Source organism: Drosophila bipectinata, chromosome XL (assembly GCF_030179905.1).
Source record: "Drosophila bipectinata strain 14024-0381.07 chromosome XL, DbipHiC1v2, whole genome shotgun sequence".
NCBI classification, from domain to species: domain Eukaryota; kingdom Metazoa; phylum Arthropoda; class Insecta; order Diptera; family Drosophilidae; genus Drosophila; species Drosophila bipectinata.
In genome coordinates, this window is record NC_091734.1 from 4,028,708 (window position 1) to 4,056,630 (window position 27,923).

The window sequence follows — 27,923 nt, forward strand, 5'->3', positions numbered from 1 at the left end:
TTCGTTTACATAAAGTTTTAATTAATCTTTATTTGATCTTTAATAGTAAATATATTAATTTTTTATCCAATCTCTTTCTCTTGTTATCTTCCCGAATTTTCACACTCTCTCTCTTCATTCTCCCTGTTTCCCTTTCTGGTGTCTTCTGGCTTTTCCGCTGTAGTACAATACTTTGTATTTTCATTATTTATATTTATTTATTTATTTATTTATATGTATAGGTATATGTAAACTTCACATCCACAAATACACACAAAGCCTGATCCTTGTTTTATTTTATTTAGCTAGGATATAGGATATAGATTGGGGATTTTTAGGGAGGAGGACTTTTGGGGAACATAGTCGCTAGTTAGCCGAAAGAAGAACAAATCGGAAATCGGAGAGGGCGAAACACTGATTAGCTCCAAATGAGAGAGAAATGCGAAATCGTATCCGTTTTTTATATATATTTTTTTTGTTTTTATAATGCAATTAATTGACTGGATTGCATTCCGCGATATCCGATAACCGATATCGATGAGTTTTAATGCGGATTGCGGATCGTAAGCGGTTCGATCCTCTTGTTACATATAAAATTTATATTTTATGTATATATATATATATATTTTTGTTTTGTATATATATTTATGATCTGTATATATAAACCTTTTGTTAGTTTACATGATCGTTATCGTTTCTGGATTTCATTTTATTTTTTTTTTTTTGGAGGCAAAAAAGGCACTACAATCTAATAAGTTACGACGATGAAAAAATTAGTATATCCGTTCTGCTCTTATATATTTTATATATATATATATGATCGCGATCCTCTTATTCTTCATATCAGCTTCATCCAATCTACAATCTCTAACGAATAAATGTTTTAATTTTTTAAATAAAACCATGCTCAAAAAATTGGTGTTTCAAGTACTCGAAGTAATGCTTTCAAAAATTCGTTTTAAATTTTTTTTTTTAGATTTTCGTTTAGTTTGCTTAATTTTTGTGTGTGAGGCAAGTTAAAGTTAGGTTTTGGATTTCTTTTTTTAAGTTTAGGCATTGAAAACAAGCCTTAAATGTTAAATGCCCATTAACCAGTTAACAGTTTCATATTTTTTTTTTACTTTTTAGTTTTTAGTATTTTTTGTTTGCCACTTAAACTTAGTATAACGATGAAAAAAATATATATATGTAGCATATTTTCATATTTTAAGGATTAATAGTTTTTCTTTGTTAATTTATATGTTTTATACGATAGGGAATAAATTAATTAAACAAAATGACAAAAAGAACATACGTTTATATTTAATAATAAATAATAAATAAAATACACACACAGAGTTGAACTATTTTCCCCATTTTTTTTTTGTAAGCTTAATTTTTAGGTTTCATTTTTTGTATATTTTTAATTAATTATTTGCTATTTTAGCGTTTTCTGGTTTCTTTTGTTAGACAAATTTGCAATGCGCTCTTAGTTGATAGGAGGAGAACAAAAGATCCATTTCTAAGCTCGGCTCAGGGCCATAAATAAAAGTGTTAGCTAGCCAATGCGATTCGATCCACTGTACAGCTACACAGTGGGCCGAAAGCAATATGTTTTCTCTTCCTTTTAGGCTTTCTTGGCTTCGATTCTCGGTTGTAGGTTGTAGGTTTTAGGTTGTGTATATATATATAAGTATATCGTATATAGTTTACATTAATATGCCTATATATAAATTCATTGCTTAACATCGCTGTATCTCATTATTTAATTATTTATTTATTTGCAATTTTTCGCTGTTTTTTGGGCTGATTTTTTGTTTTTTTTTTTAGGAAGGTGGCAAAATGCAGGGGGTTGGGGGAAAAGTGCATGCGGTGTTGCTACTGCTGCTGCTACTGTGTTGCAGCCACACGTATATACAGATGCAAGTTTATCGAATTAGTTACAGAATCCACGGACCTCGTACTTTGATTCTAGTGGCGCTACCCTCCTGCCTACTCCCCATGCCGCGCCCTCTTTCCTCATCCTTTCTCTATTATTTTATACATATATACCTTTTTTTTCTTTTATATTTTATATATATATATATATATAATTATACGTGTGTATCTATATAAAAGTTTATTTGTTATGGTTTCCATTTTTATTATTTTTTTTTTGTTAATTTTTTATTTTTTGTTGATTTGTTGTTGTTGAACCTTTAAGGAAATGGAAGCGGATGGATATATTATTTCTTCTTGTTGGTCGCCAACATTGGGGCGCTACGCTGCGGTGTTGTGGGCCTCGATGAGTTCATGCCACTGTACAGATACTTGGCCTTCTTCTCGGATGGTTTCAGGATCTGCAGAGAAGTGTCTTTAGAGAGAGTCCTTAGGATTAATGGGTAATCCTTACCTGGAATGAGCACATGAGCGTGTCGTCCACGGTCATCATGCCGCCGGCATTATCGAATTCTCCGCAGTAATTGGGAGCCGAGAACAATGTCACCAACTGGCGACGGGCAAAGAACTCATAACCATCCTCCACAACCTAAAATTTTCAAACAAAAATTAATTTTAAAATTGAAAAAGATTAAAAATAGGTTACCTGATGCGCACGACAGATTAGATCGAGCTCATGTCGGTTCAAAAATTTGGAAACCACATCCACACCGAAGGTAAAGCTCACTCCACGATCATTCTCGCCCCAGCCCTGGACATCCTTGTCCGGATCGCTCCAAAGGAGATCGCATAGCAGCCCAGTGTCTGGGACATCTGTGGGACGCATCAGCCTTCTGATCTGCTCCATGCCCTGCAGATCGGGACTCAGGCCGCCATGGCAGCAGAAGATCTTCTCGTCAATGATCGCCGCCACTGGCAGACAGTTGAAACAGTCTGTGAAGGTTTTCCACAATTTAACATTATAGCGACGTTTGCACTCGTCATAGAAGCCTGAAATAATATTTAAAATTAATTAATAATTATAATTTTAAAAAATAGAAAAATATAGTTACCATAAATCCTATTAATACTGGCGCACTCATGGTTGCCGCGCAACAAGAAAAAGTTCTCCGGATATTTGATCTTGTAGGCCAACAGAAGGCAGATCGTCTCCAAAGACTGTTTGCCGCGATCAACATAATCGCCGAGGAATAGATAATTGGCGGCTGGCGGGAATCCGCCATACTCGAAGAGTCGCAACAGGTCTGTGTACTGGCCGTGGATGTCGCCACAGATGATCAGGGGCGCTTCCAACTCCAATAGAATCGGCTGTTGCAAGAATATCTCACGCGACTTGAGGCACAAGCCACGCACTTCCGCTTCGGTCATTTGCACCTGTTTCCCAGTTCGGCAGCTGCGCACTGTAAGGATTATGTAAGGATATTCATTAGTCATAAGCTATAGGGATATATGTTTTAATATTTTGTGGCAGGTTTACTAAGAGAGCTTAGCCTAGGAGAGCTTTTTAGCAAAAGACGAGCACGAGATCTGGACGAAACGATACTATCGACGGAGACACCAACAGGAGCAGGATATTATAGGATGATGGATGATATATGATCTTTGGAAGTGCCCAGATACTAAGTTTTAAGGAGAGTGATATTTTTTATAAAAATTTCCATTATTTTTTGTCTAAAACAGACTCCTAAGCATGTGTGCTTGTGTTGGGACCTTCAGGATAATTACAGGATGTCCCTGCTACGAAGACAGTATCAAAAGGCCTCACTGCCAACAAGTGGGCGTAACCTTGCAGACCTCCCCCTCTCAACACACACTTTCCTGCAATTAATTTTCAGAAAAAACCGGCAAGCTGAAGGGAAAAGATGACAGAGCTATCCCTTATCCTGGGAATACAACTAGGTCGCTGGCTCCACTCCCACTATGCCTCTCTTGTCTGTCGTGTGTACAAAAAAAAAAAAAAATTTAATTAAATTTGCATTCACCAGAAATGCTGGCCCAGCAATGGCTCCCAAAAAATACTGACATCCACACACACACCCAGAGAGAGACCAACACTGTCGTCCTTGCCCCGAAAGTTGTGTGCCAACTCTCTGGATTTGGGTCGAGAACGAGAAATAGCACCATGTGGCACCCAAGGGAAGTACTGTGTGTGTGTGTGGGTGGGGATAGTGTGGGCGTGGCATGTGGCAGATTGGGCAACAGCCATTCCCTGGCCGTCAGTCAGCATTGCAGTTTTTCCAAAAGCCGAAAAGCACGAAAAACCCAGCTGTGATTTTCCGTAATCGTTAATTAAAGCCATCGGAATGGCGAGGTCTCCAAAGTCCCGCTCAATAATTCAAAGCCCATAATAATTGCCTGGAATTAATGGCTTTATAAGCTCGACCCGCCTGGTGGCTCGAATCCAAATTGTCGATTGGCTTTCTAACTTGTTTTTAATTGGGATTTTTAAATACAGGATATTATTTATTTATCAAGGATGAGGAGGTATTTTTGTTAGTTTATTTTAAAATATTGTTCATTAAGAGTTTGTAAAGATAGTATAGTATTATACTAGTAATTCTCTACTTAAGAGACTTCTCTATATGGAAACCTTAAAGTTTAAGCTAAAATCTGCTTTAAAAAAAGTCGAATAATGGTTAGTTCTTGGCTATGATAAGGTGCCACCTATGAGAAGCGAGGAGGAGGGCGCTGTTTTTAATTAATTTTTATTATTACATTTATTCATTTATTAAATCGAATTAATTTTAATTTATATTCTTCCCGGTGATTAGGTGCAAAAAAATAAGAACTTAACCGAGAGGATTAACTTAATCTCCCCTTCAAAGCCCTTTTCAGATAGCGATAATTTCATAATAGTTTTATAATAGTTCGATTTCAGTTTCTAGAATGATAATTAAACACTCTAGCAAGAACTATAGATTAAAGTAACTAACTAAAAAAAACAAAGAAAATACAAGCCAATTAAATAATAAAACTTGCAAGTTTTAAGAAACAAAAAAACCAACCTTCCTCCACAAAAATCTCAAGTAAAATGTTATTTTATTTCCGTTCCAACCAACCAACCAACACCAACCCGGGGCAGTTAATCAAATGCAAAACGGGCCAAAGTTCGTTTAGGAACTTTTTCTTTTCTTTTTTTTTTCTCTAAGAGTCTTCCTGAAAACGGCAGTAGCATGTGCTTAGCATTAGCATAGTCGTCCTGGCCGGAGGTCCTTGGGTGCAAAGGATAAGGAAGTCGGATAACCAAGAGAGGAGGAGCGAGCGACACTAAATTATGCAGACCATGGGGTTCATGCACTCTCGGGAGAATGGAATCCGTTTAAATTATGCGCGACTTCTACCGATTTGGGGGATCGGATCGGATAGGTATCTGAGTTGGGAGTTTGTGCCACACGAATGCCTCAAAATCTGTTGCACGCCTCTGTTTCCGGGAAGCATTGCATAATTCATAGGGCGATAGGCGCTAGGCGCTAGACTCTGGGTCTCTAGGTGACCCAAAATTGTAGAATTATTTTCGGATTTCAAATGTGAGAGATTGAAGTAGGTGGGCGATGTTTTTTAACAACGGATTTTACTTTAATTACATTAAAAAATATTTAAAAAACAAGTAAAAGAATTAATTTTTACTTTGTGGGGCTACTGCTTAGCTGCCACCTATGAGAATCGTGGAGGAGGGCGCTGTTTTTTCATAAATTATTCTATTTTTTAAATAAATTCGATTATTGGTGAACTTTTAAAGAAAATCTATACCATTTTAAGGTCTTCTACATCCTTGAAAATCAATAATTATTTAGATATATTTTTTAAGATAATAAATAAAAGCATAAATGATGGAAGTCAAGATGGAACTGCGCCACTTTAAAGTCCACACTTTGTGACACACATGTGACACAAAGCTGCAGGGAAATGGACAGATATAGATGGCTATAAGCAGGCGGTGGGTGGTGCTCTTGTAGGGGGTGATGCTTTTTATTTCCCATTTTTTTTTTTTTTATGTAAATTTCCGCAATTCTCCACTCCAGACCAATGCGAAAAAGAACCGCGCTCGCTTGCCCGCAGACTGTCAGGCATTTGTCAGCAGAAAGAAGACATCCGGAAGAGCTGTTAGGGAGGAGATGTTACGGGGCAGAGGGGGGGCAGTGAATAAGGAAGTGGTTCAGTGGGTGGTTCCGTGCTGGGTGGGGTGGGGTGGGTTGGTTGGGTGGCAACATTATGCGTAAGCAAAAAAGACGCGCATGTTTGTTTGTCATGCATTTTTCATGAGGCAGTGCCGGGCAGGCCACCACTCGCCCACCCAGTAGTCCACCACCCACCAGCCTGCACCACCTAGGCCCCCACCCACCACTTCCATATAATACTTTATGCTGTCTGCTGTCACGTCTAACTGGTTCATCATGATTAACAATTCTTCAGCCAGCCCCCCACACACAAAAAGGATGTGCATGTATAAGCCCTTCCTTTCATTATAACCCACCCACAGACAGTGCCACAAATTAAAAACATGTGCCACTGTGTGTGTGGCATGGATGAATACCATCATCATGTGGTGGTGCAACAGTTGATGACTTACTTTGCCGCAGAGACGCTCATCAGGACAGACAGGATTAAAACGGAAGCGCATTGATCCATCAAGAAGGATATGTGATTACAATCAAGGCTTAAAGACTTCGTTTTTTAAAACATAAATTAAAAAAAAACTAACTAAATGACTAAAATATCATTTCAACTATCTCCCAACTTGTTATATACATCACTTGATGAAGTAAAAGGATCCACCATCCATCCCCACTGTAAAAGGATCTCCCCAGCCATTTTATGACCCGATTATCTCCCAGGGGTTAGGTAAACTGGAGCAGTTGCTGCTGTGCTTCTGTCAGAAGTTAAACATTCCTCCCCCCAGCCCTGTCCCGAAGCCCTCGCCTCGCTTTCTAACAAACTTTCGTGCTGGCCTGGCTTCCGCCAAAGGAAAAGGCACTCAAGGAAATGGTTTTTAGAAGAAAATAAAAGAAAGACAATTATCAGAGAGTGTCTATAGGAAAATGAATGGTATTAGGTATCATATAGTTTTTAAAAATAATCTTTAATCTCTTAAATTACTTAGTGTAAAGTTTTGTTTTTAAGAAAATGGTAGCTACCGGGTATCATATTTTTTTGAATATAAAAGTATATTGTTTTGAATTCCTAGAAGAAATATTAGGAGTATTATAGTCTTGAGGAAGTCATCCCTAGCCAGGTCCTTTAATGTTGAGAAAAGCAGGAAAAAGTACCGGATATCATACTGTCTTGAATATTAATGGAATTTCTTTGAGAAATATAAAAAATATAATAATCGGTAGGACATAATCTCTAATAATAGCCTTTCATAGCAAGAAAGGCAAGAAAAGTACCGGGTATCATACTTTAATCCATAAGAGAACCTAATCTAGTCAAATATTTCAAGAATTCTTCTTCAAGAAGTAGTCGCTGTATCCTTGAATCTCAAAAAAATGCAAGAAAAGTACCAGGTATCATGCTACCACTATAATAGTCTACAAAACAAGTCCTAACCCCTAACCTCTAGAAAAGTCTCTGAAAACCCTAGAAAAGTACCAGCTATCTTCTAGCAACTAAAAACCCTCATCCATTTCTCTCAGTGTCCAAGTGGCAAACACCAAAGTCTGAAGCAGGAAGCACTGAATGAAAACGTTAAGCCATTTAGATAGGAAAACTGCCGAGATGAAACTTTGTGGACACAGTCGGCGAATAAACAGGGCCAACACGGACACGGTTACAGGCCGGGCTAAAAACGAAGGAAAAACTTTACCAAAAGCAAATTAAGTGCAAAAAAAAAAAAAAGAAGACTTTTTTTTAAGGATAAAGGTTTCTGGGTTAAGCCAAAGTTGGCTTAGAGACAGCTCTTGGTGGACACCAAAAAAAAAAATGTTGTGCACTTTTCCATCACCGGCCAGCTTATGCAGGCATTATTAATTATATTCTAAGAGTCCTTAAAATCCTTAAAGACCTTAAAAGGATATCTTGTTAAAGGCTTACAGGTAGAGGTTGTGCTTCTGGTAGCGTAAAATTGCTTTTCATTTTCATTTCAGCCATCAGGCAACAAAATTGATTTCACACCGCAATTGGAAAGCCCTGCCACAAGGATTCCCGCAGGTCGTGCCACACCCCTCTGCCCCTATAATGTCCTATCACATATACATATATATATATATATCCCTTTTTGATTGCATCGAGTATTTGCCAAGGTAGGCTTAAAATTTAATTAACAGTTTGGTTGGCTCTAACGCTGTTTTTGATTAATGTTGGGAAAGGATATCAGGGCAAGGATACACAAAGGGAAGTCGGAAAAGTATGATTTATTTTTTATTAAAATATTAAAGTGTTTAAAGGGGTTTTTTAACTAAAGAAGGTCTAAAATAAGTTGTATTTTTTTTATATTCTTTATCCCTAATTTTTCTTAGTGTTTTTTAAAGCCACTATCTTAGATCCTAGCCACAGTTCAATGTCGAAATCTTGTACTTTTGTGGCTCTTTACTGGAAAATTAGTTCACTACCACTACAATCACTATTACAAGGCACTTCTCCCCAAAGACGACCTTTGACCGTAATGCCACTGTCCATTAAGTGCCACGCCCACCGCCTAGAGGCGGTGCCCCCACTATGTATGTCCTTTGCGTGCTCAAGTTGAAATTCAAGCAAAAGATAACTCGACAACAACATGTGGTATAATGAACGCCTTCGGGGGCCAGGCCCAAACGCTGATTAAGGACCTCCGAAGAACAAGAAAATGTTCTCTTTAGAAGACAAGAAAACCAAAAACCTCAAAAAAATACAAAAAATATATGGTAATTGTTTCCGTTTTACATTGACCCGGTTTTTTGCATTGAAATCTAAGGATCTCAGTTCGCAGGTTCGTGATTTCAAGTGATTTTTTCCCCTAAATACAGACTTCCCATCGACTGACATTGACCTCAAAAATGGCAACCTAATTGGCTAAGCGAATGGCTAAGAAATGTACATATTTTTGCGCCAAAAAGTTTAGAAAATAGAACCAAACGTGATCCGTCAGCAGTCATTAGGTAAGCAGCAACCCCCCCTCCATAGCCCATTTAAGCACATTAGCGCTGATTATAACGGCATTTACATCACAGAACCACCAGAAGTACCAGTACCACATGGCGTATGCGTAATGCTTTGAAACTCTCGCTTCCAGAAGCTAATTTTTTTTAAATGAAATTTAACAGAAGGCATTAAAAATTAAAATTTAAATTTAATATTCTTCTAATTTTTTTTACTATTTCTAGCTAATATTTTAAAGATCTTAGTTCTATTTAGGGGAATTTTTTCGCGGAAATCATTTGCTTATTTCGTAATCGGCAATCTGTGGAAACTCGCCAGACTCGCTGCCCTCCCTGAACCCCTTGACCTTATCTGGTATATGATGTGTATGTGCACTTTCCAGTTCAGTTCATAGAACAAATCGAATCAAATCTAAAAAATTTTTGTGCAATTTCCAAGCCATTCAAGCGATCTATTGTAGATGCCTTGGAAAAAAACATAAAAATAATAATAATAATAATAAAGAAAAAGAAATGCATAGAAACATGAAATATATATACCATAGAGAGGCATACACGCACATGTGCTTTCTACTTCAGTGCGTACCACGTTGCGTATGCGCGCTATTTATAAAAATCAATTTCTGCCTTGGCAGCAAAGCACCAGAAAAGCCAAAGAAAAATTCAGAAACTGATTCAGAAACAGCAGCGACACAACATTGACGACCTGAAAGGCAAACAAACGCAACGCAACGCAATGAAATAAATAAATAATGTTGTTTAAAGCATTAAAGAAAAAAACAACATTCTTTTTGGATAAAAAACAGAAGATTTTTCGCTTTGAATTCAAAAGATGTCTGATTTCTTCTTTATGTTTCCTCTCTTGGAAGGAAAAATCCAAAGAGAAACCAATTATAGTTTGTACTTGAAAAACGATTAGTTTGTTTTTCCATTTAATTCTCAGAAGGAATGGGCTTGATTTTTGTTTGGTTTTTTATTTGTGATTTTAATTAATTGTAAAAGGAAACATTTCTACTGGAAACGGGCTTGTTTAATTGTAAGAATTTAATTGTTTTATTTAAGGATATAATTAAGATGAAAAAAATGTATGAAGTTTTAAAGGTTTCTTCAGATTTTAGTTTAAAGTAAAGATAATAAAGTCTTAAGCCTTTTATTTTAATAATTATGAACTAATTAGGTAACTAATTAGGTGCCTATTTAGGTAACTTCTTAGACCACTTACTATAATAAAACTATATTTTAAAGAACTTTTTTCCAGATTCTATAAAAGTATATCTTTTATTTAAGGAAAAAACAAGAAATTCCAAGAAAAACAAGCCATCTTATATTCATTTTATTCAATATTAAATATTCAACTAATACTTATTTATTTGTTTATGTTTTCTTGTTTTATTCTTTCTTTTTGTTTCGATTTTTTCGTAATTTTATGCTAATTATTTATTATAATATATATATTAACCGCCTATATATTTAACCGCCCAATTAATTCCCCAAAACAGTCATAATTAACATTTATTATCAAACAAAACAAAAACAAACCACAAATACATTTTAAATAAAAATAAAACAAACAAATTTCGAAAAAAAGAGCCTCCCACTCAAAAAAACATGAATTTTCCTTTTAATTTTCCTCCAAAGATTTTCCTTTTCCTTTCTTATCTGAGACGTTTTCCCTTTCCTTTGTGTCTCCAACCCCAGTGCCACCCGCATTTTCCTGAGGAACATGAAACAAACAATGACAATCTCAAAAAAAAAAAAAATATTTAAAAAAAAAAAAATTTCAAACGCGTGCAACCTGCGAGGAGGGTGGTGGGCGAAGAAAAGGTGCTATCAGCAGAGAAAGCAAGAAAGGGAAAGGCACAGAGACCTAGGGCACCAGCACTAGAGCAAGAGAGAGAGCAATGGGAGAGAAAACGAGAAGCGAGAAGCGAATCTTATAAAATAAACATTTATTTTTAGCATATTGCTGCTGTTGCTTTTGTTTAATTTTTTCATTTTTTTCCGCCTTTTTCGACTGCCTGGCCTGGCAAATTGGAAAATGGAAAAACTCGAAAGCAAAAGGCAAGAAAACTAGAGGGGCAGGGAGAGGCAGGGAGAGGCAGGGAGGAAGGGCAGCTGAATGGCGCTCGGCCAGCCATTGAAAATGCCACACACACTCTTACACACACACATACACTCTCTTATAAACACTCTCTCTCTCTCTTATGCCATTACCTTACCCCCTTAGTACGATCGATTTTGTAAGCAGTTCCCTGCATTCTTACACCACCCCCTCCCTTAAGACCCCCCACCAACCCTTCTCCACCTCCCCCCCTGCAAAGCAACAACAACTGCACTCATTTGGCTTTCGTCGTCATCGCCTTTGGCCATTTATCGAGCGACGTACGTACGTAGCTGCAGAAACTACAGCCGCAGCTACCGACCGGCCGAGGAATTCTAGAGGAATGGGGCCAGAACGGCCACTCTTCCCGAAAACAAAACTGGGAGTGATCGACAACGGAGATTACCTTTAATTTTGATAGGGAATTGTGGCCATCAAGGTGTTTTTGTTTCTTTTTTAGGGCTTTTTTTAAAATTTTAATATGATATGTTTGAATATATTATTAAAAATTTAAATACTGTTAAATATACTAATATCTCTTACCCTTTTTAACATCTGCTATACAACATCTATATATAAATCATCGATATATCATCTTCTGTACATCATCTTCTATATATTGTCTTCTATATATCATCTTCTATCTTCTTTACCAACTTTCTACTTTTTTTTATATTTTTGAGAACTAATTCGATCGATTTTTATTCATTTATCGATTAGTATTTATTTTTCGTTTATTATTTTTTTGTCGATTACTATTTTTCTATTGATTATTACTCATTTATTGAATATTTATCCTATCGATCATTATTTCAATTCGTTATAATAGATTTCTCCGATAAATAAGGAGGAATATAGGAATATATGTTTCGATTCTTTCTAAAACAATACCTATATATTTCGATAAATATATCTTCCAAAAATAAGGTTCCATCTTTTCAATCTTTTAAGAACCTACAATAATATGTATACTATCCCGAAAAGTCCAATCTATAAAGATAATATTTAATAATAGTAATCCTACAAGTCTTAACAAAATTTCTAAACAAACTTTTTCAAAAACACACAAATCAAAAACCGGAAATGAAATATGTTTTCCAAAATATTCAAAACATTTGGAATAACAAGCCAAATAAAAACGAAAGGTCTTGAAATTAAATCGATAAAAACCGATATGGAAGTATAAATAATAGTTTATCGATAAAAATCGATTATTAAAAATAGATAATAGAATACTAATAATAATACTAATACTAATAGCTATAAATAATTGAATAGCAATAATAGAAAACTAACAACTAATCGATCATCTCCTCAAATTCCCACCAAGATCACAACAATTAATTTTCTCGATAACTTTCAAGGAAACCACTTGGAGAAGGTAGTGGGTGGGTGGAATGTAAGTGGGTGGGTGGCTGAGGATGGCCTTTACGACAACGTTCTGTGTGTTTTCTATATATCTCTCTCTCTATAGCGAGTGCAAATTCCATTTTATTTACTTGAAGCTTTTGCTTAATTAGCGCCTCGTTATGATTGTTGTCGTGGCCGGGAGGCGGAAGAAGCTTCTTTCGCTTTTTCTCTATTTTTTTTTTTGCAAATTGTTGCCAACCCACAAGACACCCAACCACCCACTGAACAACCCCATTAGCATTATACCCTTCCCGTCCCGAACCGTCCTCTATAGATGATTCATTTGTCTTTTAGTTTTCGGTTTTTGTTTTTGCTTTCTTTTCTTTTTTTTATACCCTTGCAGAGGGTATTATAATTTTGTCCAAAAGTGTGCAACGCAGTGAAGGAGACATCTCCGACCCTATAAAGTATATATTTTCTTGATCAGGATCACCTCCTGAGTTGATATGAGCATGTCCGTCTGTCCGTCTGTCCGTCTGTCCGTCTGTCCGTCTGTCCGTCTGTCTGTTTCTACGCAAACTAGTCTCTCAGTTTTAAAGCTATCGTCTTGAAACTTTGCACACACCCTTCTTTCCTTTGCACGCAGTATATAAGTCGGAACGGCCCGGATCGGCCGACTATATCCTATAGCTGCCATATAACTGATTGATCGGAAATGGTATAACTTTGGTGTTTTTAGAGTTAGAGAGTTCAAATTTGACATGAGAGCTATTTTTGGCAAAACATTACGACATGTTAAATTTCATAAGGATCGGCAGACTATATCCTATAGCTGCCATATAACTGATTGATCGGAAATGACCCAACTTTCGTGTTTTTGAAGATAGAAAGCTGGAACTTGGTACAGATTATATATTTGGTCAGATGATCCGACCTACCAAATTTCATTAGGATCGGCCGACTATATCCTATAGCTGCCATATAACTGAACGATCGGAAATGACCCAACTTTTGTGTTTTTGAAGATAGAAAGCTGGAACTTGGTACAGATTATATTTTGATCCATCCTACCAAATTTCATAAGGATCGGCCAACTATATCCGATGTTTGCGATATATATCCGGTTTTAGCTGCAAGGGTATATAAACTTCGGCTCCGCCCGAAGTTAGCTTTCCTTTCTTGTTTTTTTGTATTTTTGGCGTCGCGTTGTAAGCGTTTTTCCAACTTATCTTATCGCCGATAATTGGAAGAAGCACACGTACCGCTCCGGGCGACCTTAAAAATAGCCATTCCATATTGACAATAACAACAATAGCAAGGCTATGAGGAAAAAATAAGCAAGACAGGCATACACGGCGTATGAGTAATGGATGGTTTTCTATACATTTTGTTTCCTGACTCTTGGAAATTCTTAAGTTCTTTATATTTTTTTTTTTGTCGGTTGGTTGGTAGCCATTGCAGTTCACACTCTCTATGTGTGAGGGTCGTTGTCGATTAACCCAATTATCGTCTGCTTCTTGAGATATATATATATATATCTTTTCCATGTTTGGCTGTAATTTATGGTTGGCCGCATAAATATGGTGCAAGAATCGTCCATTTTAATGGAACTGATTCAAGTCACTGGGCATACCCCATCCCACATTTCCCAAAAGTTGATTCGGTTTAACGCTTCAAGTGCAATTTTTTCATCAAAATTTCTTGAGAAATGTACTTAAATTTGGGTTAATTATGTATTATACTTGTTAAATGTATTGTAATAATTTTGGGAGGAAATATTGGGTAATATCTTGAGGAAAATGGGTTAAGGGGTTATATAGATCTTATTTAAACAAATATCAAGAACAGGAAATTTTTATTTATTGGAAAAAGTAATAATATATAGGGTCATTATGAAGTAATATTTTAAAATTCAATTTTAAAAAAATCTAGCCCTATTTTTTTTTTAGATATTTTAGTTATGGCTTTTTTAGGACTAATACTATTTAAAAATAACATAGTTTTTCTTTTAAAAATTTTTCCTAAAAAAAATTACAATTTTAAAACATGAATATTTCAATAAAATTTTAAAGATAATGCATAGATTACTAAAGTGTGGGCTTAGTAGTATTAAAGTTAATATTTTATAGATAAAGCCTATAAAAATATATATTTTAAACAAAAAAGAATCAAATTGAAACTCCTTAAAGTTAAAATTCCTTTCAAAATACCAAAAATAGCCTATTCAGCGACTTAAACAAATCGCAAATTCCCAAGGACTGTGCCCTACCATTTGTTTATTTTCAACTTTTTGTTGAAAATTTCCAAGTAAACAGAGTCAGAATTGCATAACAGGCATAACAGCTACCACTAGCCCGAATATGCAACGCCTCCTCATCGAATCGCCCATTAAATTGGCTCCGGCTCCGGTTGTGGCGAAATTGTTTATACAATTGGACCGTGGCAAGAGTCCCTACGTGGCAATTGAATAAACATTTGTATTGACTATTTGCTAATTAAGAGTCATAACAAAAATATTAAGAGAACCGGTGTACACCCTACAACCACCACACCCCCTCCCCTCAGTAAGCTCCATTTATTTTTGTTTTTTATTTTCATTTCATTTACATATTGCCTTGAAAGTTTTTGTTTTTTGTTTTTCGTGTCAAGTGAGGTGTTTGCAAAAAATAATATTGCAGTTTAAGGAATGACAAATTAAATAATAAATATTATTTAAAAAATATATAGGTGTTTTTCTCTCTGTGTATAATATGCCTTCACTTCAAGGATCCTAATGTCTGCCTGTCTGTCGACCGCATTTGATAATGATGCGGGCTGTGACCGGAAAGAACCCGAGACATCTGCTTTTTTGCCGCAATTTGTTTGGCCACTACCGGGCCCCAGCCCCCGCCCCAGCCACGCCCACTATGCCACCCAAGCGAGGCCCAGGGCCTAAAGGTCAAGGTACACATGCCCAGAAATTTATTTGCCACTAAACTTCTTGCAGCTTAAAAATAAGTTGTTTTTTGAGGAAAATGCCTCAAAATTCAGGCAGTGGCAGGCAAGACGACACGTGGCAGGTAGCCAGGTTGCAGGTTGCAGGTTGCAGGTTGCAGGTTGCACGATGATTAAGTGGCAAGTGGCAAGCAATTGAGGCAAACTGGTGCAAGGTTAGAGACTATTGGGCAGTGCAACTTGATGAATCGACAGTCCAAGATGGTCTTTCTTTCTTTTTTTTTGAGAGAAGACAAGTCTGCAGTTGAAAAGGAAATTAATTGCCAGAGTTGCCAATTAGCTAGAAATTGGCTTTTATTGAAGCCTCGTCCTTTGAGGTCCACACTTGCCTTGTAAGAAGCTTAAGGACATGTTTTATGCAGAAACCTGCAGAATTGCGACAACTGGGTCTTCTTCCCAAAAAAAATAATAAAAAAACACAAGCTTGGCAACTCTTCCACTTTGGAGGAAACTTTGTTGATTTATATTTTCATAGCTTTCTCTCTCGGTTCCGACTCATGAAAATTGCAGAAGCGGACTCTGCCCTGGTCTGCCGACAGGGGGGGTAGGGGGTAAGGGCCATGTCCTGTAATGCCAATGGGCATTAAAATTGCATGCTCACAAAAGTAGGCAATGGTTGGTCCTGCAGGGGCCTGATATTTTGGAAGGGGGGTACGAGGTGGAAAGAGGGGTGTTGTAGGGGTGCTTACGGGATGTGTCAGCAATTAGAGCCACCCTTTGGGGCGGGTTGGGAGGCTTATGGGCTTGCCCCTGAAAACCCAAAATATTTCACCCCACCGGCAATGTCTTGTGTAAGCGTGGGTGGTTGGGTCGTGGGTGGTAGGGTCGTGGGTCGTAGGTCGTCCTGTAGGTGTTATAGTCGGGGTAGATGCGTGTGTGTGTGTGTGGGTCTAGTAGTGTGTCAGTGTGTGTGTGGGCATCATAAATCATGAAACGCATCAACAAACACTCGAAAAAAAATATTTTTAAAATTTTAAATTAAAAAATAAAAACTAAGAATTAAAAAAAAACTAATAATTTAATAACTAAAATTAAAAAAACACCCAAAATTTCGAGTTTTTTTAGTTCTTGTTATTTTAGTTTTTTAAAACATTAAAAAATTCGAATTCCTTAATAAAAACTTTAAAATTTCCTAAAAATTTTCATTTTCAGTACAGTCCTGTACGTCTAATACACTGTTTCCCTTGAGAAGAAAAGAGATGGGGCCATAAAGGTGAAAGAGAGCTAAAAAGTGGGGGCGTGGGGGTGGCAGGTCCTCACCTCGTGACGTCAAAGACTCGAGGGGCGTTAACTGCGTTGGCGTTTTGCGAAAATTTTTGCTACTCTCGTTATTGTTGTTCTCTGGTTATTGTTGTTGTTGTTGTGACTACTTGTTGTTGTAACTGTGGTTGTTGTTGTAGTTGTTGTTGTTCAACATGCTGTTGCAAGGTGTTGAAGCTGAAAATGCTTCAAAAACACAACCCCCCACCACCCCCACAAAAATCAAAAAAAAACCCTAATTGGTATGAACTTCTCCTATCTAGTTCCTCCAACTAAAATAAAACTGTAACTAAAAATAAAAATAAATGCCAAACTGACCTTTTTACACATTTATGGAATTACTAAAAACTAATCAGGATAACCGAAGGATATAACCCCAGGAATCTAATCAGTTGTCCTTATAGTATTTTATGATTGAAAATAGAACTTGGGTAGAAAATGATGTTTTAGGGAGGGGGTAGGTTATACTTAAAGATAGATATCTTAAAATATATTAAGATACTTTATAGATACTTTATACTAAAGGTGGAGATACTTTAAGATACTAAAAGGTGGAGAGGTTTTTAAAGAGAAAGGACTTCCTGAAGAATAAGAAGTTATACCATACTTTACTATATAACTTCTATATTTAACAGTTTCTTCTAAATCTCTCTCTTTACCGTGATAAATCCAAACCATATCCTATCCCCCCCTAACATTCCCTAACTTGTGAAAATTCCCCACATTATTTATTTGAAAATTCCCAAAACCAAAGAGCCAGAAATTCTTCTGCCAAGGCAACCAAAAGCTCAATCATTCCGGAATCCATTACAAGACCGACCACCACCTACCCAGCCCCCCCAACGACCTTCCCAGCTGCACGCCACAACGCCCTAAAGTGTGCAACAAACGCTTACAACTTCTGGGGCAAGTCTTGGACAGGTCTTGGGCCAGTAGTCTTGACCAAGTTAACAGCAAAATCCAACTCCAAAAGTAACGAAGCCAAAAGGTCAAATGTATTATTAAGTCTGGGGTGTGTTTTCGCAAAAAAAAAAACAAAAAAAAGAAAGGTAAGCAAGAAATTAGAATTTTTGGGTCAAATAATGGGGCCACCCCCTTTATGGGCCAGCACGCTTGGCCATGGTGACCTTCAAAATTTTGGTCGAGTATCCCGTTAAGCCCTCAAGTATCCTTTTAGCCAGGACCTGTACACACACACACCTACACACACACACCCACAACACGTGTCATTAGCAACAAACACTGTTTTTTCCTTTTCTTTCTTCGCTTTCTCTTCTTTCACTTTTCCCCTTTCTCTCCTTTCTCTCTCTCTTTTTTTTTTATTCGCCAAGTACACGCAAGTGACAGAATGTGGGCGGGGCAGGAGGCCAAAGGACAGGGGTGGCCTAGTGAGAATTATAGTGTCATATCGTATGACGTCTTATGTGTTTTTTTCGCAAAAAAAAATTAAAACCAAAATAGAACCAGATATGGTAGACATAGGTGAGCGAGGGAGGGGTTGGGTAAGGGGGGGTGGCAGTGGGAAATTATAATTAAAGCACTTGCAATTGTATTAACTGTGAGCAGTGGAAAAAGCGCCGCTTACTGCTCACAGCTGACTGCTATTCGGCACTGGCTGCACTGAGAGAAAAAAGAAAGAAAAGTTCATATATTTTTTTTAAATCCTAATTTTTAAGCAGTTTTTAGTTCATATTTTGGACATTTCTTGAACGATTCTTAAATGGAATACCTTTTTGGAAACAGAACTCTAATGCCCCTTAATCTGCTTTAAAATTTAAGAAAAATAATCAAAAAAAATGTTGTAAATTTTTCGCCAAAATTGTGAGGTTACCCCTTTGAAAAATTGAAAAAAATGAGTCAAAATTTTTGTTGCCAGGTTTTAATAGAAAATGATTCTCCTGGAAGTTCTAAGATCGGGAAGGTATAACATTTCTCGATCGAAAATTACCAAAGTTATACATATTTTTCGCTAAAAAAAAATTTAAAAAATGGGAATGGTTTTTCAAAAAATTTTATTTTTAAAAAATCGTCATTTTTGCTGAAGTTTTATGTTCATATTTTATATATTTTTCTACCGATTTTGAAACGGAATACCATTTTTGAATCAGAAAACCTAAATACATCGATCTGCATCAAAAGTTAGAACAATTTAAGAAAATAAATTTTTCACCTTTTTTTGACCAAAATTATGATGTACCCCCTTTGAAAAATTGAAAAAAATCGATCAAAATTTTTGTTGTCAGGTTTTGATGCAAAAAGATTCTACTGGAAGTTCTAAGATCGGGAAGGTATAACATTCCTGAATCTGTTGAGTTTTTGGCAAGTTATGCATATTTTTGCGTTCAAAAATCCTAAAAAATTTAAAATACATTTTAGAGTTTTTTATTTTGAAAATGTGTCTATTTTTGATGTAGTTTTAACTTCATATTTAAGCTAATTCTCAACCGATTTTAAAACGGCATACCATTAAAGAGTCAGAGCTTTAATCCCCGTTGATTTTCATCAAAAAATTAAGAAATTCTTGAAAAAAAATTTTTGTTTAAATTTTGACCAAAATTGTGATGTACCCCCTTTGAAAATTTGAAAAAAAAATTTTCAAAACTCCATTTCCAGATTTTGATTGAAAGTGATTCTACTCAAAAAGCCAAGATCAGGAAGGTATAAGGCTCTTAAATCGGACAAATATTAGCCAAGTTATGCACATTTTTCCAATAAAAAAACTGAAAAAAAGAAAACATATTTTTGATGTGTTTTTAATTTTCAAAAATCGTAATTTTTAATTTAGTTTTAGGTGCATAATTTAGTCATTTCTCAACCGAATCTAAAACGGAATGCCATTAATAAATCACAGAACTTTTTCCCTTCGAACTGCATACAAATATAGGAAATATCGAGAAAATACATTTTTTTTCAATTTTTGGCCAAAATTGTGAGGTACCCCCTTTGAAATTTTGAAAAAAATTAGTCAAAAATTTGTATGCCAGGTTTTGATAAAAAATTATTCTACTGGAAGTTCTAAGATCGGGAAGGTATAACATTCCTGGATCTTTTAAATATTAGCCGAGTTATGCATATTTTTTGGTAAAAAAATTTGAAAAAAAGTGGAATGGTTTTTCAAAATTTTGGATTTTTCGAAAATTTCAATTTTTGTTGAAGTTTCATGTTTATATTTTCGACATTTTTTAACCGATTTGGAAATGGAATACCATTTATGAATCAGAAAACCAAAATACATTAATCTGCATCAAAAGTTAGAACAATTTTGAAAAATAAATTTTTCACCTTTTTTTTGGCAAAAATATGATCTACCCCCTTTAAAAATTATAAAAAATTTTTCAAAATTTTTCATGTCAGTTTTTAATTAGAAATTATTCTGCTGAGAAATACAAGATCGGGAAGGTATAACATTCTTAAATCTTTCTAGTATTACCCGAGATATGCATATTTTTGTTTAAAAATACCATAAAAAATAAAATCAATATAAAAATGAAATATTAATTATTATTAGGTATTTCCATAAACATTTATTAATAAAAAGTCATAAACTTTCAAAGTTGAACTCAAATAACCCTTTTTTTCAAGCTGTCACCATAAAAAACAGTAATTTCTAGTCTGAAAAAATCCCCCTATAAATTTTTATGATTTCTAATAAATTTTTTTGGACAGTGTAATAGTCACGTTCGCTATGGCTTAGTGCCCAATGCTTTGTGCTTCGTGCTTTGGGTTCACTGTGCTTAAGCATGCATGAAGCGAGTGTTCTGTTTTGTTTTTTTATTTTCTTTTTTTTTTATAGAAACAATATCTTTTTTTTTTTTTTAATGAACAAACTTTTGATGTCTTCCCCTGGCCAGAGAATCCCCCCCTGCTTTTTCTTTTGGATGCAGGGCGTTTGTTTGTTTTGTGGATTTCTGTTTCGTTGGCTTTTATTTTTTTAAATATTTTTTGTATTCTTTGTTTTATTTAGACCGTGTTTATGACACTCGACTGGACTAGCGGTTAACATAATTAGGTTTTCCGCTAAAGTATCTAGAATTTGAGAGAAAGCCTTGGTGTTTGAGGAAAGTAATTGAAAATAGAGAGAGAAAGCAATAGAGATTATTGTTATTTTTTTCAGAGCCTAGGGCTAATCAAAAACCACTTATAGAATATAAATAGATATTCTTATCCTAAGGACTAAGCTTTATCTTTATTTTCCGCATTTTTAAGTTCTATTTTCCAATTTCCATTTAAATCACCCCTATATCACCAAGTTACATGAGTTAGGATCATCTTAAACCAAAAACCCTATAACTATACAACCTTTTTTAATTATTTCTTATTAAAAATATATATATTTAAGATAATTAATCACTTTCCTTCTTCAAATACCTTCCATAATCATATAATTTATTTTTTTTGTAAAGTGATGACAACCCTGAGACATGCAACATTCGGCGACAGACACCATAGACTGTCTCCAATGAGGGGGTGGGGTGGGGGGTAGTGAGCCAAATGTCAACCAACTCAATTATACAAATATTATACAAACATTAGAATTGCATCAAAATAACGAAGGATATTTGTCAAGGCACGAAACGGAACCCTTGGCGAGGCGGAGAGGCCACAACACACACCCCACTGACTCTGAAAAGGGAAAACGTGCCACACTAACTGAGCCTTGGCACACTCATTTCATTCCTTTGTTGGTTGGAAGATATGGCGGCATTGGCGGTTTAGCCAATCAATAACACTAGGCAGCAAAATATAGGGGTCTAGGGTCAAGGGTTGCTTGGGGTTTGAGGATTTGGTTGGGGATTTTAAGAACTTGTTGCTGGTAGATCAGAGAATTTTCGGGTTTTTGGGCTGGGAGGTTTTTCAAAAAAGATAGAAGAGTCTTTCTAAGAAAGGTTTCTATTTATTTGGAATTTTAGAAAACTTTCCCAGTTAGAACCAGTTGAGAATTATAAGAAGAACAAGGAAAAAAAGCTTTGTTTTTGGTATTTAAAAAAAAAATTGAAAAAATACAAATATTATGACTATTTTTAAGAGAAATAGACCAGATATTATAATATCTTAACAGGGTTTTCAATTCTTTAGAATCCTAGAAACCTGTTTTGGCTAAAACCAGTTGAGAATTATAGAAAAAAAAGCCACACACTTTAGTATTTAAAACTTTTGTACGAAAAATTAACATATTTTTTAATAATTTGGACTATATATTACGACTTTATGTATATAATAATAGCTTAACAGACTTTTAAGTTCATTAGAAGCCTAGAAACCTCTCCAACTCTTGAACCAGTTGAAAATTATAGCAAAAAATAGAAGAAAAAAATTGAATAATTTTAAGTATTTAAAACTATTTCAAAAAGTATAAATTTTGTAATAAATTTCCAAAAGAAAAGACCTTTAAGACTATTTATTCTAAAAATCTACTCGTAAATCCCCCAAAATCTCAAGAACCTTAAACCCAACTCTATAGTGTACCCCTGTCATAGTTTCTATTTCTATTTTTTTTATATTTTCTATTTTTTTGTTGTTTAGAGTTCACTGTTTGCAAACATCAAGGTGAAACCCGTAATGCTAATACTACTAATGCTAATGCTAATGTCAGTACCGGGTGGTAATGGTAATGGTAATGGTGTGGTGACTCTCTAACCTTCATCAGGATTCTTGGCCAACTTTTGTGTCTTTTGCTACTCTATAGCCGCCTGGCACTGATTAGAAAAGTCATCGGGTCACGTGAATGAACTTAAACCCCCCAAAAAAAAATATATATAGAGAAAATAAATATTTCCGCTTTTCATGTCAGCGGTAAATATTTTCTTTTTTGCGCACTCGACGCCAATCAATTTCAGTACAGTTTATGATTATTGTTTATCACCGAGTGCTATATATATATATATTATATTATATTGTTTGCTTGGCGATGTCGCGTGTCACATTCAACGAGAGTCCCCTTTTTGGACACAACTATTTGGTAAAGTCCTCCACTCCCCATAGATTCCCCCATAGACCCCCATTTGATTTTTATATAATTTGTTTCGCATTACAGTTGACGATTGCGGCTTTGGCGGTAGTGTGAAAACAATTAGAACGAAAGCAGTCTGTGGTTTTAGGATTTTTGGGGGGGTGATTGCATAATCCAACAATAATCCACAAGCCCAACAAACAAATCGGTGCAGAGGACGCCGGTCTGACACTGAAAATAACCTAGCAATTGCAATTCCGGAAAAGTAAACACCATTTCCAAACTAAATCATATTCGGGAGGGATTTGTTTGGTCTTTTTAGGGGGATTGTAGAGTATATAGGGTTTTAAAAGAATTTATGTCATAGTAGGGGGTTTATCAGTAAAAAAATTAAAAATACTTAAAAAAAATTTTTTCTTACTCGTGCTGCAATCGAACCTGTGTCTTAAACATGTCCTAACATGCTTCTCTCACTCCAAGGTATAAATATGAGCTTTTCTTGCCTTGAATCAGAAAGTGTAGGGTTCGAAAAATGCCTATTTTTTAGTTTTTTTGGATAAATTAATTTTCTTTTTCTATTAATGCCATTAATAAAGCCTTTTTATCTTTAAATAAAAAAGTGTAGAGTTCGAAACGCTCTTAAATTGTACTTTTTAAGACGTATTACTTTATTTTCTTAGTTTTCTTAGCTAATATGACCTTTTCTAGCTTTGAATCCTAAAGTATGGAGTTCAAAACCTGCCTATTTATTTATTTTTATAAGAAATTAATGTTTCATCTTAGTAACTAAAGTTTACTAAACTAAAGTTAACATAACTAAAGTTTTTTAAGCCCTAAATCAGGAAAGTAAAGAGTTCAAAACTTAATGTCTCTTTAATTTTAAAACCACTTACTATTTTTCTTAACTTCTAGAGTATTTAAGCTTCGACTTCAGCCCGAGGTGGAGACATTCCTTCCTCGCTTATATTTATACCGATTGACAAACAAACAAAGCCCCGATCATAAATCAGCCAAAAAGACAATAAACTACAATACTTCATAACATCTGGGGCTCTGGCTTATGGGAATGTGATCATCAGATAGACTTGCTTGGTAAGGATATTGGTGGATTTTAGTGCTTGGCAAGCTACTGGCTACTGGGAGAGACAAACAAGCGCCAGATGTCCTAGTCTTCTGGCGTGATGGCATTAAGGACACAAACAAGACACTTCACTACATGGGCGAGCGAGATGAATATTCAATGAGAATTTTTAAACTTTTTTTAGATTTTAATACCAAACTCGGCGACGAAAAAGTCGCGCAATTTCAATCTGGATTTCTTGGGCTCCTCGCGCGGATGATGGACCGTGATCTGGTCACCGTCGGCGGATATCATCGTCTCGCTGGGCGGCGATATCGAGTATTGTTGCAACAGACGTCGCTGCTGTTCGGTGAGATCGTCCAAGGGATCATTAGATCCCGAACCCGATATCGATATTGAACCAGAACCAGAACCAGAACCGAAACTTGGATTAAATCCTGAACCAGAACTACTGGCTGTGGGTGATGAGGCGTTGACGGCAACGGATGCGGCAGCCACCGCAGCAGCAGCACCACCGGCAGCAGCCAATTGCTGGGCAATGAGCAGCTTCTGGGCGTGCTCTTCGGCCTCTTTTTGCTTTTTGAAGTCTTTTTTTTTTTCATACATACATACATTTATATATATATATATTTAAGGTATATAAGGTTATATAGAGTAGGTGTATATAAGGTCGGGAGAACTTAAAAAAAGTAAACACACAACAGAGCGAGCGGGAGGGAGCTAACAGATGGCAGTGACAGTAAAGTGCCCTAAAAATTCAATTTGCCAAAATTTGAAAAATGAAATTTTTGGTGTCCTCACAATGCTGCCACTGACGTCATACATACATACATACACATATATACACCAATATTAATGACATTTTTTGGGTAAGAATACTATTGTTGTTGGTGGGCTGGCTGGCTGGCTGTACCCTGACCTAGCCCACTCAATGACCTTGAAACAACGTTTGGCTTGGCTTGGGCTTGGGTTGGGTTGAGTTGCCTAACCTCCCATCCCACCCCATCTAACTCTATCATCATCTCACCCAAATATCTGTCCCGAGTCTCTCATCCAATTTGTCATCCAAGTTTTGTTTGGAAAATACAGTAGAGACTCGATAAAAGTGTCAGAGTCTTAAATAAGTAAAGAGTTCTAAGCTTCCTAATAGGTTTTCTTTTACTTTTTTTTATTTAAAATAGAATTTTATTCTGGCAAGTTTCTTAAAAGCGGGCAGTTTTCTATACAATTGCCTATATTAAATATTAAATATTAAATTTTTAATTTCTGTTTTTTTCTTTCTTTTTTTGTTATTTTTAGTGGAAAAATAAATAAATTGGGTTCTAAAATTCCTAATAAAATTTAATTTTTGCTTTTTTTATTTAAAAAGTCTATTTTTATATTTTAATCTTAGAAACTTCCTAAAAGTGGGCAGTTTTCTATACAAATGTTGTCATTTAATGTTTAATATTTAAGATTTAATTTCCAACTTTGATATATGATATGTGAATCCCCTCTCCTCTTAGGCAATTTTCACTGTACTTGGGTCATGTCATCTTTTGGTTAGAAGGAAAAAAAAATAAAATAAACTAAAAGTGAAACCAAAAAACAGAATCAGAGAGAGAGATAGAGAAAGAGAAAGAGAGAGAGGGAGGGAGAAAAAAAAAACTCATTGCGGAAATGGACAAAAACCGAAAAGCGCAATGTTCAAATGCAATTTCCCCGTCAGCCGTCAGCCAAAAGCCCCTAGCCACGATCCCCCCTCCCCCCCTAAGACTAACACCCACCATTACCACCCACCGACTCATCTTCGACATTGGCTGACACTTGCAAAACGAGACAAGCGCTAAGCGGCTTAAGCAGCAACCCTCGGAGATGTTGCCACCGATAGGAGAAAGCGCCACACAAGAGGGGGGAGGAGGGTGGTAGCAGGGTGGCAGGGAGGTAGGGAGGTTGCAAAAATGTAAACTATTTAGCGCTTTTACGCTTTCCAGGAAGGTTTCATGATGACGCTGATGACACAACCCCTTGCCGAAGATATCTAAGCTTAAGTACAGTAGTTATTGGTTTTCAAGGAAAATTATTAATGTATTTTTTAAATTAGTTTTTAAAATCAGGAGGTTATAAAAAATGCATTATTTCTGATTATTTTTTCAGTTTGTATTCTTTTTTAAACATCTTTGTTTTTTATTTTAAAACAAAGTGCTTGCTTTAATTATAATAAATCTTCATTGTTTCTCCATTTTTTAAAATTAATTTCCGGTTTTTTAAATGACTCTTAGAAGGCAGGCAAATAAAACAACAAAAAAACAAGACAAGATTTGTGATTAAATTTTGAAAAAAACAGAAAACAAGCCATTTAAAACATAAATTTAAATAAAAAAATAAATAAAATTTTAAAAATTCGATCTACGAACATTTTTTTAAGGACTAACTAAAAAAATACAAACAAAAAAAATATTTTAAAATATTCCTTTAAAAACATCGATGTCCTTAGCCAATATCTACTGTTTGGTCCTGCATAACTAGAGATGGTCACGTGACACGCGATCTCCAAAAAAAAAAGCTGTCTCTAATAACGGTAAACGGTATCCTCTTATCAGGCTCATGTGACTCCCCAATGCTTCCCTCTCTTGGCTCTCTCTCTCTCTGTGTCGATATCGCGGCTCTCTCTTTTGATGGCTCTTTTGAATCACCCGCATTATCAGTATCAGTATTTCGGTATCAGAGGCGATGACGTCATTAGAATCGGCCAAATGTTTTGCAATAAATGGGATATGGAGAGGAAGCAAGGAGCGAGAGGGAGATGGGGCCACTAACAGAGATCGGTCTGTAAGCGTTATGTAAAAAGGCTAATGAGGAGGAGGGAGGAGAACGGCAAGACTTGAATGTAAAGCGCAGTTTGTTGTTCTTTTTGAGCAGAAGCAATGAAAATCAATTAAAATTAATTGATTCAAGAGTCAAATTCAAATGGTCAAAGCGGCAACGTTGGCGGCATGACCAAGGGGGGATAGGGGTCGGGGGGCGCGATAGAACTGAGGCTGCAATTTAAGCGAACAATGTGCAATAATTAGAAAATGCAATAGCCGTTCCGGCAAGAAGCTCTCTCCCGCTCACACACACACATACACACACACACACAAATAAATAATAATTGTAAATAAATAGGGTGAAAGGTTAAAGGGGAACGAGTGGGAGGGGGGGTGGTACATGAAAATGTAAACTTACTTTCCAGCAGCCTCTGTATGAGACTGTCCACGTTTAGATCAAAATCGCCCATTTTTTAGCAGCTAAAAAAAAAAAAACAAAAAGTTCTTGGCCGCGTTTTTGTTGTTGTTTTTATTGTTGTCTCTTTCAGTTGTTCTTGTGGCCAGCTGTTCCGTTTGCAGGCCAGAATTCCGATTGGAACGTTTTTTTTTTTTTTTTTTGGCGCAACAACTACACACACGCACACCACTCACAACAACACGCACGCACAAAACGCACACAAACACAGCGGGTTACTATTCTATTTTCCGTATTTTATACGTTTTTTTTTTGTGTTTTTTTCTTGTTGTTTTTGTTTGACGAAAATTCTTCGCTGTACTGCAATTTGTGTGTCAGTGAAGTGCCGAGATGCCGCAAAAGGCAATTTCACTTTTTTATTCTTCTTTTGGCTTTTAGCTTTTTTTTGTATTATTTTGTTTGGATTTTTTTTTTTCTTGAGGAGATCTTTGCCAGGCGGCCGCTGCCAGTCGTCGTTTGTTCTCACAGAAAAAAAAATTTTGTGATATTTTATGTTTGACACACGCCGCACAATTCGATCCGGTTCGGAATCGGAGTCAGAAACAAGTGAGGTTCAGAAATGTAGTCGTCGGCTCGATAGCACTGAGAATTTGTTAGCCACTGCGGTTGCCCGTAATTTCTGATTTCTCCTCCGCCAAAAACAAAACTCGACAGCAGGGACGTCGAAAATATTTATTCTTATCGAAGTATCGATAGGTGGAATATACATCGGCTGAAAAAATCGTCTTTTTGTTCCTCTGGTATTTTCAATTTGGTCACACTTCGTGTCGTATGCAGTTGCGCCAGAGCGCCAAATTCAAATTCCGGTATATTTTGGCAAAATTAATCTTAAAAAAAGCGGGGTTTTCTATATCATTTATATACTCCTTATATTCTATAGGGTTTTTATATAAATCGATGTATTTTGCTATCTAGCTAGAGATTTTTAAGAAAACTTGGTTTAGTGCGACCTTT

The 27,923-nt window shown here is 35.9% G+C and overlaps 1 protein-coding gene across 1 annotated transcript; it reads right to left on the reverse strand.

The window, feature by feature from the left end:
* On the reverse strand, nt 1-27,632 carry flw (protein phosphatase 1 catalytic subunit flapwing). Its single transcript, XM_070280209.1, has 5 exons — nt 26,913-27,632; nt 2,949-3,296; nt 2,543-2,886; nt 2,351-2,485; nt 1-2,297 (listed from the first exon to the last, which is right to left on the reverse strand). Exons 1-5 carry the CDS (start codon nt 26,962-26,964, stop codon nt 2,184-2,186), a joined length of 993 nt encoding a protein of 330 aa, XP_070136310.1. The 5' UTR covers nt 26,965-27,632; the 3' UTR covers nt 1-2,183.
* Nucleotides 27,633-27,923: the final 291 nt, after the last annotated feature.

Bases quoted from the DNA above. Each gene is read 5' to 3' on its own strand.
- flw (XM_070280209.1), bottom strand. From the start codon at position 26,964: ATGGGCGATTTTGATCTAAACGTGGACAGTCTCATACAGAGGCTGCTG. The intron at 2,887-2,948 runs GTAACTATATTT...ATATTATTTCAG, and splicing joins CAGTATTAATAGGATTTATG to GCTTCTATGACGAGTGCAAA. The intron at 2,486-2,542 runs GTAACCTATTTT...TGAAAATTTTAG, and splicing joins TAATCTGTCGTGCGCATCAG to GTTGTGGAGGATGGTTATGA.